Source organism: Pelodiscus sinensis, unplaced genomic scaffold (assembly GCF_049634645.1).
Source record: "Pelodiscus sinensis isolate JC-2024 unplaced genomic scaffold, ASM4963464v1 ctg84, whole genome shotgun sequence".
Classification (NCBI taxonomy): Eukaryota; Metazoa; Chordata; order Testudines; family Trionychidae; genus Pelodiscus; species Pelodiscus sinensis.
Genome location: NW_027465889.1, coordinates 476,237 through 489,792, shown reverse-complemented (window position 1 = coordinate 489,792; position 13,556 = coordinate 476,237). Strand labels below are relative to the sequence as shown.

Sequence of the window (13,556 nt, the reverse complement as noted above, 5' to 3'; positions counted from 1 at the left end):
GAATAAGAACAACCCAGGAAGCTACAGGAATCCATCTGCAAACACCTGGAAGATAAGGTGGTGATAGGGAACAGCCCGCATGGATTTGTAAAGAACCAATCCTGTCAAACCAATCGGATCGCGTTCTTTGCTAGGACAACGAGTCTTGTGGATAAGGGAGAAGCGGTGGACATGGAATACCTAGGCTTTACTAAGGCGTTTGACAGAATTTCGTGTCACCTTCTCATTAACAAACTAAGCAAATCCAACCTAGATGGGGCTACTCTAAGGTGGGTGCATAACCAGCTGGAGAACTGTTCTGAGTGGAGTTATTAACAGTTCAGTCCTGCTGGGAGGGCAGAACAAGTGGGGTTCTGCAGGGGTCTGTTTTGGGACCGGTTCTGTTCAATATCTTCATCGCTGATTTAGACCAGTGGTTCTCAACCGTGGGCCATATGGCTCCCTAGGGGCCACGCCCTACCTCCAGGGGGCCACATGGAAAAAACGGAACACTAGGTAAATTATGGACCTTTTTTTCCAACTAACAGTGGCTATGAGGGGGGTCCATAGAGGTAAACGAGGCTCAGAAGGGGCCGTGAGCAAAAAAAGGTTGAGAAACACTCATTGAGATGATGGCATGGAGAGTAGGGTTAGTAAGTTTGCAGATGATGCCGAGCTGGGAGGGGTGGCGAGTGCTCTGGAGGATGGGTCAGAATTCACAAGGATCTGGACAAAGTGGAGAAATGGGCTGAGGGAAACAGGATGCAGTTTAATAAGGACAAATGCAAAGTGCTCCACTTAGGAAGGAACAATCCGTGTCACACACACAATGGGAAGCGACTGTCTAGGAAGGAGCCCTGCAGAAAGGGATCTAGGGGTCAGAGTGGACCACAAGCTAAATACGAGTCAGCAGTGTGACACTTGCAAAAAAAGCAAACGTGATTCTGGGCGGCATTAACAGGAGTGTTGTGAGCAAGACACGAGGAGGAATGATTCTTCCGCTCTGCTCTGCGCTGGTTAGGCCTCAGCTGGAGTCTTGTGTCCAGGTCTGGGCATCCCATTTCAAGAAAGATGTGGAGAAATTGGAGGTCCAGAGAAGAGCAACAAGAATGATGAGAGGTCTAGAGATGTGTGACGGGAAGATGGGAAGAATGGGGCTTGTTTAGTTTGGAAAGGAGAAGACTGAGAGGGGGCATAAGAGCGGTTTTCAAGTATCTGAACGGGTGTTAACAAGGAGGAGGGAGAAAACTTGTTCTCCTTGGCCTCTGTGGACAGGACGAGAAGCAAGGGGCTTAAACTGCAGCGAGGGAGGTTGAGGTTGGACGTTAGGAAACACTTCCTGCCTGTCAGGGTGGTGAAACACGAATAAATTGCCCAGGGGTTGTGGAATCGCCCTCACTGGAGATAATGAAGAGCAGGTTGGACAGACCCTGCCAGGGCTGGTCTAGATGGCGCTGGGTCCTGCCGTGAGGGCCGGGGACTGGACTTGACCTCTCAAGGTCCCTTTTAGTCCTAGGGTTCAGTGATTTTGTGAAGTTCTCCCCCTCCCCTGGGGAGCCTTGCAAGGAAACTGAGGCACACATTCCCTCTGTTAACGCTGGATTCCCTGTTCTCTGGCCAGTCTGCCCAGAGCCAGAGCAGGGAGAAGTGGCCCCAGCCCTGCTTGTGTGGAGCCTAGGGGAAGAAAATCTGACCTGCCTGGGTACGGCTTTGCCCACATGTTGGAACTTTAAGCTGGTGATGCCCCAGGGAGCAGCGTGACTTGGCCGGGCGTGGTACCGTGCCCAGTGCGGCCTGTTCTCAGAGAGCTGAAATGGGCCATGCCCCTCCCCTAACTGCTCCCCCCACCCTAGACCATCATCAGCCCCCTGGAAAATGCCATCGAGACCATGCAGAAAACCAACGAGAAGATCCTCTGTGAGATCCAGCGGCACCGGGGCGAGCCCGGCCTGCCCGTCAACCCGCTCTCCATGCTGCTCAACGGCATCGTGGACCCGGCCGTCATGGGCGGCTTCGCCAAGTATGAGACGGTGAGACCCAGCGCCCCCTCAGTGCAGGGAGCCCCCGTCTGGCCACCCCGCCCCATTCAACCCCCGCCTCCCATCCGACCCACCCCAGGTCCCCCAACCTCACCCAGCTGGCCCCCCAGGACTCCTGCCCCATCCAACCCCCCCCCCCCGGGACTCCCCACCCCCACCCATCTGACCCTCCTGAGGCCTCCACCCCTATCCAACCCCTCAGAACCCCCAACCCCTATCCACCCCCTCCGGTATCCCTGACCCCTATTCAACCCCCCGGGACCTCTGCCCCCATCTGCCCCCCATGACCCTGCCCCCTATCCAACCCCCCCGCAACCTCAACCCCCCCGTGACCTCCGCCCCATCTGACTCCCCCCCCTGACCCCATCCATCTCCCCTGGACTCCTGCCCCCATCCAACCCCTGGGACCTCCACCTCCTATCCAACCCCCTGTGGTGCAGTGTCAGTACCTGGCTGGTCGCTGTGCTGGGCGGTGGGGACCCCACTGGCGGTGTCTGTAGCACGCCCAGCACGAGGGGCCAAACCGGTTCTACTTGTTAAGGGAAGAGCTGGGACAAAGGGAGTGTTGGGGGGAGGGAGTCTAGGGCTGGAACCATGAGGGAGACAGACTGAGGTTGCTGGGGCTAGGGGTGATGGACCCCTAACCCAAGGGATGTGAAACACCCGGGCCCCGACTCCTGAAAACACATCACGTCTGTGCTGGGCTGTACCCTGGAGGGGCAATAAACCCCCCCCCCCCGCTATTCTACTGCTGGCGGAGTCTGTTCTTGCTGCTACGGGGGTGCAGGATTGGGGGAACCCCGACTGTATCGTCACGCCCCAGAACTCCCATCCCCCATCCGACCCCTTTGGGACCCTCATGCTCCATCCGACTCCCTGGGACCTCTGCCACCTATCCAGCCCTCCAGAACCCCCCCCCCCCCATTACCCCAATCCTCTATCCAACCCACCTGGATCCCTGCCCCCATCTGACGCCCCTGGAACCCACACACCCTATCCAACGCTCCCGAGATCCTGCCCCCATCTGACTCTCTGGGACCCCCACCCTCCCGGGACCTGCCTCCCCATGTGACCCCCACCCCATCCAACCCCCCAGGACTCCCACCTCATAGACTTTAAGGTCAGAAGGGACCATTATGATCATCTAGTCTGACCCCCTGCACAGTGCAGGCCACAGAATCTCACCCACCCCTCCTAGAATAATCCTCTCACCTAGATCTCAGATAGTGAAGTCCTTGAAACGATGGTTCAAAGACCCCAAGATGCAGAGAATCCTCCAGCTGTGATCTGTGCCCCATGCTACAGAGGAAGGCGAAAAACCTCCAGGGCCTCTGCCAATCTACCCTGGAGGAAAATTCCTTCCCGACCCCAAATATGGCGATCAGCTAAACCCTGAGCGTGTGGGCAAGACTCACCAGCCAGACACCCAGAAAGTTCCCTATAGCAACTCCTATCATCCCTCCATTGACCTATTTCCCACTGATAGTGAATGGTCAATTAATTGCCAAGCTCATGTTACCTCATCAAACCATCCCCTTCATAAACCCACCTAGCTTTGTCTTTTGCCCCCACTACTTCCCTTGGAAGGCCGTTCCAGAACCTCACTCCTCTAATGGTTAGAAACCTTCGTCTAATCTCAAGTCTAAACTTCCTACTAGCCAGCTTATATCCATTTGTTCTTGTGTCCACATTGGTATTAAGCTTAAATAATTCCTCTCCCTCCCTGGTATTTACCCCTCTAATACCGTGGTCACGAACCTGTCGATCGCAATTGACTGGTCAATCGTGAGGCCTCGACCAGTCGATCGCGAGGCGCGGGGGGGGGGGCGGGGGAGTCGGGCCGGGAGGAGGCACATGCTGGTTTCCCTCTGGGAGGGGAGAATCCTGAGAGGAGGCAGATGCAGGGGACTCTCTGCTTCCACTGGCACCCTGCCCCCCTGTCCGCACTCCCCGCTTCCCAGCTACAAAATTCTGTCCTCATCCCCACTCCCTGAACTCTGTCCCCCCGTCACCCCTCCCCGAACTCTGTCCCCACTCCCCTGTCCCCAGCCTCAGAACTCTGTCCCCACTCCCCTGTCCCCAGCTACAGAACTCTGTCCCCTCTCCCCTGTCCCCAGCCACAGAACTCTGTCCCCACTCCCCTGTCCCCAGCCACAGAACTCTGTCCCCACTCCCCTGTCCCCAGCCACAGAACTCTGTCCCCTCTCCCCTGTCCCCAGCCTCAGAACTCTGTCCCCACTCCCCTGTCCCCAGCCACAGAACTCTGTCCCCACTGCCCTGTCCCCAGCCACAGAACTCTGTCCCCACTCCCGTCCCCAGCCACAGAACTCTGTCCCCACTCCCCTGTCCCCAGCCACAGAACTCTGTCCCCACTCCCGTCCCCAGCCACAGAACTCTGTCCCCACTCCCGTCCCCAGCCACAGAACTCTGTCCCCACTCCCCTCCCCAGCCACAGAACTCTGTCCCCACTCCCCTGTCCCCAGCCACAGAACTCTGTCCCCACTCCCATCCCCAGCCACAGAACTCTGTCCCCACTCCCCTGTCCCCAGCTACAGAACTCTGTCCCCGCTCCCCTGTCCCCAGCTACAGAACTCTGTCCCCGCTCCCCTGTCCCCACTCCCCGAACTCTGTCCCCACTCCCCTGTCCCCACTCCCCGAACTCTGTCCCCACTCCCCTGTCCCCACTCCCTGAACTCTGTCCCCCCGTCACCCCTCCCCGAACTCTGTCCCCACTCCCCTGTCCCCAGCCTCAGAAATCTGTCCCCACTCCCGTCCCCACTCCCCGAACTCTGTCCCCGCTCCCCTGTCCCCAGCCACAGAACTCTGTCCCCACTCCCCTGTCCCCAGCCCCCGAACTCTGTCCCCACTCCCCTGTCCCCAGCCCCCAAACTCTGTCCCCGCTCCCCTATCCCCAGCTACAGAACTCTGTCCTCACTCCCGTCCCCAGCTACAGAACTCTGTCCCCATTCCCGTCCCCAGCTACAGAACTCTGTCCCTACTCCCGTCCCCAGCCACAGAACTCTGTCCCCACTCCCGTCCCCAGCTACAGAACTCTGTCCCCACTCCCCTGTCCCCAGCCACAGAACTCTGTCCCCACTCCCGTCCCCAGCTACAGAACTCTGTCCCCGCTCCCCTGTCCCCAGCCACAGAACTCTGTCCCCACTCCCGTCCCCAGCTACAGAACTCTGTCCCCGCTCCCCTGTCCCCAGCTACAGAACTCTGTCCCCACTCCCGTCCCCAGCTACAGAACTCTGTCCCTACTTCCGTCCCTAGCTACAGAACTCTGTCCCCATTCCCGTCCCCAGCCACAGAACTCTGTCCCCACTCCCGTCCCCAGCCACAGAACTCTGTCCCCACTCCCGTCCCCAGCTACAGAAAACTGTCCCCACTCCCGTCCCCAGCCACAGAACTCTGTCCCCACTCCCCTGTCCCCAGCCCCCGAACTCTGTCCCCACTCCCCTGTCCCCAGCTACAGAACTCTGTCCCCATTCCCGTCCCCAGCTACAGAACTCTGTCCCCACTCCCGTCCCCAGCTACAGAACTCTGTCCCCACTCCCCTGTCCCCAGCTACAGAACTCTGTCCCCACTCCCGTCCCCAGCCACAGAACTCTGTCCCCACTCCCCGAACTCTGTCCCCACTCCCCTGTCCCCAGCTACAGAACTCTGTCCCCACTCCCCTGTCCCCAGCTACAGAACTCTGTCCCCACTCCCGTCCCCAGCTACAGAACTCTGTCCCCACTCCCCTGTCCCCAGCTACAGAACTCTGTCCCCGCTCCCCTGTCCCCAGCTACAGAACTCTGTCCCCGCTCCCCTGTCCCCAGCCACAGAACTCTGTCCCCACTCCCCTGTCCCCAGCTACAGAACTCTGTCCCCACTCCCCTGTCCCCAGCTACAGAACTCTGTCCCCATTCCCGTCCCCAGCTACAGAACTCTGTCCCCACTCCTCTGTCCCCAGCTACAGAACTCTGTCCCCACTCCCGTCCCCAGCTACAGAACTCTGTCCCCGCTCCCCTGTCCCCAGCTACAGAACTCTGTCCCCACTCCCGTCCCCAGCTACAGAACTCTGTCCCTACTCCCCTGTCCCCAGCTACAGAACTCTGTCCCTGCTCCCCTGTCCCCAGCCACAGAACTCTGTCCCCGCTCCCCTGTCCCCAGCTACAGAACTCTGTCCCCACTCCCATCCCCAGCTACAGAACTCTGTCCCCATTCCCGTCTCCAGCTACAGAACTCTGTCCCCACTCCCATCCCCAGCTACAGAACTCTGTCCCCGCTCCCATCCCCAGCTACAGAACTCTGTCCCCACTCCCGTCCCCAGCCACAGAACTCTGTCCCCACTCCCGTCCCCAGCCACAGAACTCTGTCCCCGCTCCCCTGTCCCCAGCCACAGAACTCTGTCCCCACTGCCCTGTCCCCAGCCACAGAACTCTGTCCCCACTCCCATCCCCACTCCCTGAACTCTGTCCCCACTGGCACCCTGTCCCCTGCTGCAGAACCCCGTCTTCTGCCCTCCCAACACCCTGTTCCCTCTCCCCTGCCCCCAGCCGCAGAACTCTGTCCCCACAAAATGTATAATTAGAAATGCTTCATTTTAGATTTAAATAGCATGAATAAAAAACAGACCGTTTATTTCATAACCATAAACCCGTGATTTTAATTTTATACATCACATCATTTAAAAATAAACTGTTTATCAGAGTGTGTAAGTAAGGGCTGGGGATAGCAAGTGATGGACAGGAGGAGAATAGAGAGGGCGGGGCTTCAAGAAAGGGGTGGGACTTCAAGAAAGGGGCGGGGCGGTAGATCTTCGCCTGTTCGGAGATTTAAAAAGTGATCTTGGGAGTAAAAAGGTTGGAGACCCCTGCTCTAATATATTTAAAGAATGCAACCATGTCCCCGCTCAGCCTTCTTTTGGTTAAAGTAAACAAGCCAAGCTCCTTGAGTCTCCTTTCATAAGACAGGTTTTCCATTCCTCGGATCATCCTAGTGGCCCTTCTTTGTACCTGTTCCAGTTTGAATTCATCCTTCTTAAACACGGGAGACCAGAACTGCACACAGTATTCCAAATGGGGTCTCACCAATGCCTTGTATAATGGCACTAACACCTCCTTATCCCTACTGGAAATACCTCGCCTAATACATCCCAAGACCGTATTAGCCTTTTTCACGGCCATGTCACAATGGCGGCTCGTCCTGTGATCAACCAGGACTCCAAGGTCCTTCTCCTCCTCCATTACCTCCTGTCCGACTCCCCGCAACCCCCCCATCTGACCCCCCCAGGACCTTTGCCCCCATCCAAGCCCTCAGGATCCAAACCTCTATCCAACCTCCCCCCCCACACTCCTGCCCCCATCGCACCTCCCATGACCCCCGTCCCCATCCAACACCCCCTGGCCCCATCTGACCCCCCTGGGACCCACACATCCCATCTGACCCCCCTGGGACCTCCGCCCCCCCCTCATTCAACCCCACCGGGACCTCCACCACCTATCCAACCCCCCAGAACTCCTGCTCCCATCCAACCCCCCCCCCCCCGGGACCCACACACCGTATCTGACCCTCCTGGAACCTCCACCCCCATCTGACCCCCACGGGATCCTGCCCCCTATCCAACTCCCCCCCCCCCCCCGGGACCCACACAACCTATCCGACCCTCCTGGGAGCCTGCTCTCTATCTGACTCCCTGTGACGGTGCGTTGGGGGCCCCCGACCCAGCACCCCCGTCCGGAGCCAGATGTGACTCCTCCAGCCAGTAGAACAGGAGGACCCACCCACCTGCTGAGCAGTGCTACAGACACAGGCCAGTAGGGGTCACCCCCAGCCCCACACAGCCACCTGCGACTGCCAGCCAGAGTGGAGCCAGGGTCACGGGAGTGTACAGACCCCCCCGCCCGAACGTCGCACAGCCACCTGCGACTGCCAGCCAGAGTGGAGCCAGGGCCACAGGAGTGTACGAACCCCCCCCCCCGCCCGAACGTCGCACAGCCACCAGCGACTGCCAGCCAGAGTGGAGCCAGGGTCATGGGAGTGTACGAACCCCCCCCCCCCGCCCGAACGTCGCACAGCCACCCGCGACTGCCAGCCAGAGTGGAGCCAGGGTCACGGGAGTGTACGAACCCTCCCCCCCGCCCGAACGTCGCACAGCCACCAGCGACTGCCAGCCAGAGTGGAGCCAGGGCCACAGGAGTGTACGAACCCCCCCCCCCCCGCCCGAACGTCGCACAGCCACCAGCGACTTCCAGCCAGAGTGGAGCCAGGGCCACAGGAGTGTACGAACCCCCCCCCCCGCCCGAACGTCGCACAGCCACCCGCGACTGCCAGCCAGAGTGGAGCCAGGGTCACGGGAGTGTACGAACCCCCCCCCCCCCCGCCCGAACGTCGCACAGCCACCAGCGACTGCCAGCCAGAGTGGAGCCAGGGCCACAGGAGTGTACGAACCCCCCCCCCCGCCCGAACGTCGCACAGCCACCAGCGACTGCCAGCCAGAGTGGAGCCAGGGCCACAGGAGTGTACGAACCCCCCCCCCCCCGCCCGAACGTCGCACAGCCACCCGCGACTGCCAGCCAGAGTGGAGCCAGGGTCACGGGAGTGTACGAACCCCCCCCCCCCCCGCCCGAACGTCGCACAGCCACCTGCGACTGCCAGCCAGAGTGGAGCCAGGGCCACAGGAGTGTACGAACCCCCCCCCCCGCCCGAACGTCGCACAGCCACCCGCGACTGCCAGCCAGAGTGGAGCCAGGGTCACAGGAGTGTACGACCCCCCCCCCCCCCCCGCCCGTACGTCGCACAGCCACCCGCGCTCTGCCTGAGCCCTGGAACCCCCACCCTCAGCCGACCCCCTGAGTGTGGAGGCGCTGGCAGAGCAAAGGGGAGAAATGGGCTGGCAGGGCTGGGGGCAGGGCGGAGTAGCAGGGGCCATGGGTCAGGCATGGGGGGCTGGCAGGGCTGGGGGCAGGGAGGGGTGGTGGGGGTGGTGGGTCGGGCGTGGGGGGCTGGCAGGGCTGGGGGCAGGGCGGAGTAGCAGGGGCCATGGGTCAGGCGTGGGGGGCTGTCAGGGTCGGGGGCAGGGCGGGGGCGGTGGGTCAGGTGTGGGGGGGCTGGCAGGGCGGGGTAGCAGGGCGGTGGGTCGGGTGTGGGGGCCTGGCAGGTTCGGGGGCAGGGCGGGGTCGGTGGGTCAGGTGTGGGGGGCTGGCAGGGTCGGGGGCAGGGCGGGGGCGGTGGGTCGGGCTGGCAGGGCGGGGGCAGGGCGGGGGCGGTGGGTCGGGCTGGCAGGGCGGGGGCAGGGAGGGGTAGCGGGGGCCGTGGGTCAGGCGTGGGGGGCTGGCAGGGTCGGGGGCAGGGCGGGGTAGCGGGGGCCGTGGGTCGGGCTGGCAGGCTGGGGGAAGGGAGGGGTAGCGGGGGCGGTGGGTCGGGCGTGGGGGGCTGGCAGGGCGGGGTAGCAGGGCGGTGGGTCGGGCGTGGGGGCCTGGCAGGGTCGGGGGCAGGGCGGGGGCGGTGGGTCAGGTGTGGGGGGCTGGCAGGGCGGGGTAGCAGGGCGGTGGGTCGGGCGTGGGGGCCTGGCAGGGCGGGGTAGCAGGGCGGTGGGTCGGGCGTGGGGGGCTGGCAGGGCGGGGTAGCAGGGCGGTGGGTCGGGCGTGGGGGCCTGGCAGGGTCGGGGGCAGGGCGGGGGCGGTGGGTCAGGTGTGGGGGGCTGGCAGGGCGGGGTAGCAGGGCGGTGGGTCAGGCGTGGGGGGCTGGCAGGGCGGGGTAGCAGGGCGGTGGGTCAGGCGTGGGGGGCTGGCAGGGAGGGGTAGCAGGGCGGGGGCGGTGGGTCAGGTGTGGGGGGCTGGCAGGGCGGGGTAGCAGGGCGGTGGGTCAGGCGTGGGGGGCTGGCAGGGCGGGGTAGCAGGGCGGTGGGTCGGGCGTGAGGGCCGGCAGGCCCGGGGGCAGGGCGAGCGGAGCCGGCCCGAGCTGAGGCAGGCTGGCTGTTGCAGGCGTTCTTCCACGAGGCCTACATGCTGGAGCACCCCGAGGACCAGGCCAGGATTGAGAGGCTGAAGGATCTGATCGCCTGGCAGGTACCCGCCCTCTCGGCTCAGGCCGCCCTCCTGTCCCGGCAGGTTCTGCCCTGCAGCCGGGTGCCCCCTCGGCAGCTGCTCGGGAGAACGTGGAAGGCTCCTCCAGGTTCCCCACGTGAAATCGGAGCCCTGCCGAGCCCCGCCCGTTCCGGGAGCAGCCCTGCCAGGCTCCAGCTGGCCAGAGGCAGGGCCTGGGTGGATGCTGCTGGGCCCCCCCCGACTCCCCGGGACCCTTGTCCCTGCAGCCCACGGCCTGTGCCGAGTGGTGCTGGCACGGAGCCTGTTTCTGGCAGATCCCGCTCCTGGCAGAGGGGATCCGGATCCATGGCAAGAAGGTGCCCGAGGACCTGCGGCCCTTCCACGAGCGCATGGAGCAGTGCTTCCTGCAGCTGCGCACCAAGGTGGAGAGCCAGTACGGCCAGCGGGCCCTGGTGAGTGCAGGGCAGGCAGGGCTGCCTGCAGGTCATGGGGGGCAGAGCTCAGGGCTGTCTGGCAGTTGTTGGGGGGGTTGGCAGGGCTGCCTGGGAGGCAGGGGAGGGGTCAGTGGGGCCACCCCGTGGAGGAGGGGTCAGTGGGGCCATCCAGCGGGTGGGGCAGGAGTCAGTGGGGGGGAAGAAGGGGTTGGCACGGCTGCCCAGCAGGTGGGGGAGGGGTTGGTGGGGCTACCGGCAGGGGAGGGGTCAGTTGGGCAACATGGCAGGGGAGGGGTTGGCAGGGCCACCCAGCAGGTGGGGGAGAGGTCAGTGAGGCCACCTGGTGGGGGAGGAGTCAGGAGGGCCAGGAAGCTCGGTCCCTGCACTGCCCTCTCCTGCAGGCTCCAGCCCTGCAGCTCCCATTGGCTGGGAATTGCGGCCACTCGGAGCTGTGGGGTGTGGCGCAAACACAGAGGGTACATCTAGACTACATGCCTCTGGCGACAGGAGGCATCCCTGGGTTGTCAACAACTCCCTTTGATGTCGGCAGGGGAGCGTCCAGACTATCGCGCTGAGCCGACAAACAGCTGATCAGCTGTTTGTCGGCTCAACGCGGCAGCCATGTAAATTTAAATGAAGCGGCGATTATTTAAATCGCCGCTTCATTTTACTCTGTCGGGTAGCCTAATCTACATGCCTGTTGCCAGAGGCATGTAGTCTAGACGCACCCAGAGTAGCCTGCCTCCTCCCTGCCCTGGGCCACCTCCCACATTCCCAGCCCTGAGCCCCTCTTGCCCCCATCTCCTACCCTGAGCCCATTACCCCACTCCAATGCCCCAGGCACGCCACACGCTTCATCCCTGGCACCACCCCTGTCAGAGCCCTCGCCCCTCCCTGCCTCTACTCACAGCCCCTCCTGCACTGAACCCCCCATCTTTGACCCCCAGCCCCAGAGCCCAGGAGGCCCAAGAAAATCAAGTGGCCCTCGGCCCCCAGTGGCTCCTCTTCCAGGGTGTCTCACTGCAGGACAGCAGGAGAATGACCAGGGAGCCCTCTCGGGCTGCCCTATAGTCTGGGGGCACAGCCTGTCTGGATACCCTGCAGTGCGGCGCCTGGCCAAGGAGACGGGCACGCAGAAACAGCTCCTGAGGGGGAGGTGGCTCCCTTTGAGAGCAGATGCTGAGGCAAGAGCTGGAGAAAGGGAAGCAGAGCTCTGGGCTTACCTGCCAGTCCTCTAGCGCCTGCAGTCTAAAGGGCTGGAAGGGCGGGGGGGGACGGACGATCCAGGGAACTGCAGACCAGTCAGCCTCACCTCAGTCCCCAGAAAAATCATGGAGAGATCCTCAAGGAATCCATTTTGAAGCACTTGGAAAAGGGGAAAGTGATCAGGAACATGGATTCACAAAGGGCAAGTCGTGCCTGACGAACCTGATTAGCTTCTGTGATGAGATAACTGGCTCTGTGGACATGGGGAAGTCGGTGCACGTGATAGACCTTGACTTTAGCAAAGCTTTTGATACGTCTCTTGCCAGCAAGATAAGGAAGCCTGGGTTGGATAAATGGACGGTGAGGTGGCTGGAAAGCAAAGGGAGCCCGGGTTGGATCAATGGACGGGAATGTGGCTGGAAAGCAAAGGGAGCCCGGGTTGGATAAATGGACGGTGAGATGGCTGGAAAGCAAAGGGAGCCTGGGTTGGATCAATGGACGGTGAGGTGGCTGGAAAGCAAAGGGAGCCTGGGTTGGATCAATGGACGGTGAGGTGGCTGGAAAGCAAAGGGAGCCTGGGTTGGATCAATGGACGGTGAGGTGGCTGGAAAGCAAAGGGAGCCCAGGTTGGACAAATGGACGGGAAGGTGGCTGGAAAGCAAAGGGAGCCCAGGTTGGATAAATGGACGGGAAGGTGGCTGGAAAGCAAAGGGAGCCCGGGTTGGATCAATGGACGGGAAGGTGGCTGGAAAGCAAAGGGAGCCCAGGTTGGATCAATGGACGGTGATATGGCTGTAAAGCAAAGGGAGCCCGGGTTGGATCAATGGACGGGAAGGTGGCTGGAAAGCAAAGGGAGCCCGGGTTGGATAAATGGACGGGAAGGTGGCTGGAAAGCAAAGGGAGCCCGGGTTGGATCAATGGACGGTGAGGTGGCTGGAAAGCAAAGGGAGCCCGGGTTGGATCAATGGACAGGAAGGTGGCTGGAAAGCAAAGGGAGCCCGGGTTGGATCTATGGACGGTGAGGTGGCTGGAAAGCAAAGGGAGCCTGGGTTGGGTCAATGGACGGTGAGATGGCTGGAAAGCAAAGGGAGCCTGGGTTGGATCAATGGACGGGAAGGTGGCTGGAAAGCAAAGGGAGCCTGGGTTGGGTCAATGGACGGGAAGGTGGCTGGAAAGCAAAGGGAGCCTGGGTTGGATAAATGGACGGGAAGGTGGCTGGAAAGCAAAGGGAGCCTGGGTTGGATCAATGGACGGGAAGGTGGCTGGAAAGCAAAGGGAGCCCGGGTTGGATAAATGGACGGGAAGGTGGCTGGAAAGCAAAGGGAGCCTGGGTTGGATCAATGGACGGGAAGGTGGCTGGAAAGCAAAGGGAGCCCGGGTTGGATAAATGGACGGGAAGGTGGCTGGAAAGCAAAGGGAGCCCGGGTTGGATCAATGGACAGGAAGGTGGCTGGAAAGCAAAGGGAGCCCGGGTTGGATCAATGGACGGTGAGGTGTCTGGAAAGCAAAGGGAGCCCGGGTTGGATCAATGGACGGTGAGGTGGCTGGAAAGCAAAGGGAGCCCGGGTTGGATCAATGGACGGTGAGATGGCTTGAAAGCAAAGGTAGCCCGGGTTGGATCAATGGACGGTGAGATGGCTGGAAAGCAAAGGGAGCCTGGGTTGGATCAATGGACGGGAAGGTGGCTGGAAAGCAAAGGGAGCCCGGGTTGGATCAATGGACGGGAAGGTGGCTGGAAAGCAAAGGGAGCCCGGGTTGGATCAATGGACGGGAAGGTGGCTGGAAAGCAAAGGTAGCCCGGGTTGGCTCAATGGACGGTGAGGTGGCTGGAAAGCAAAGGGAGCCCGGGTTGGATCAATGGACGG

General features: G+C 61.8%; 1 protein-coding gene across 4 annotated transcripts in view; it reads left to right on the top strand.

Moving 5' to 3' along the window:
* Window positions 1-13,556, top strand: part of LOC112544149 (dedicator of cytokinesis protein 2-like) — a 77,504-nt gene that overhangs the window by 43,858 nt on the left and 20,090 nt on the right. For all 4 annotated transcript variants that reach the window (XM_075916055.1, XM_075916056.1, XM_075916054.1 and 1 more), the window contains exons 11-13: window positions 1,833-2,009; window positions 9,989-10,072; window positions 10,366-10,503. In XM_075916055.1, coding sequence (XP_075772170.1) covers window positions 1,833-2,009; window positions 9,989-10,072; window positions 10,366-10,503 — 399 coding nt within the window. The remainder of the gene's footprint in view (window positions 1-1,832; window positions 2,010-9,988; window positions 10,073-10,365; window positions 10,504-13,556) is intronic.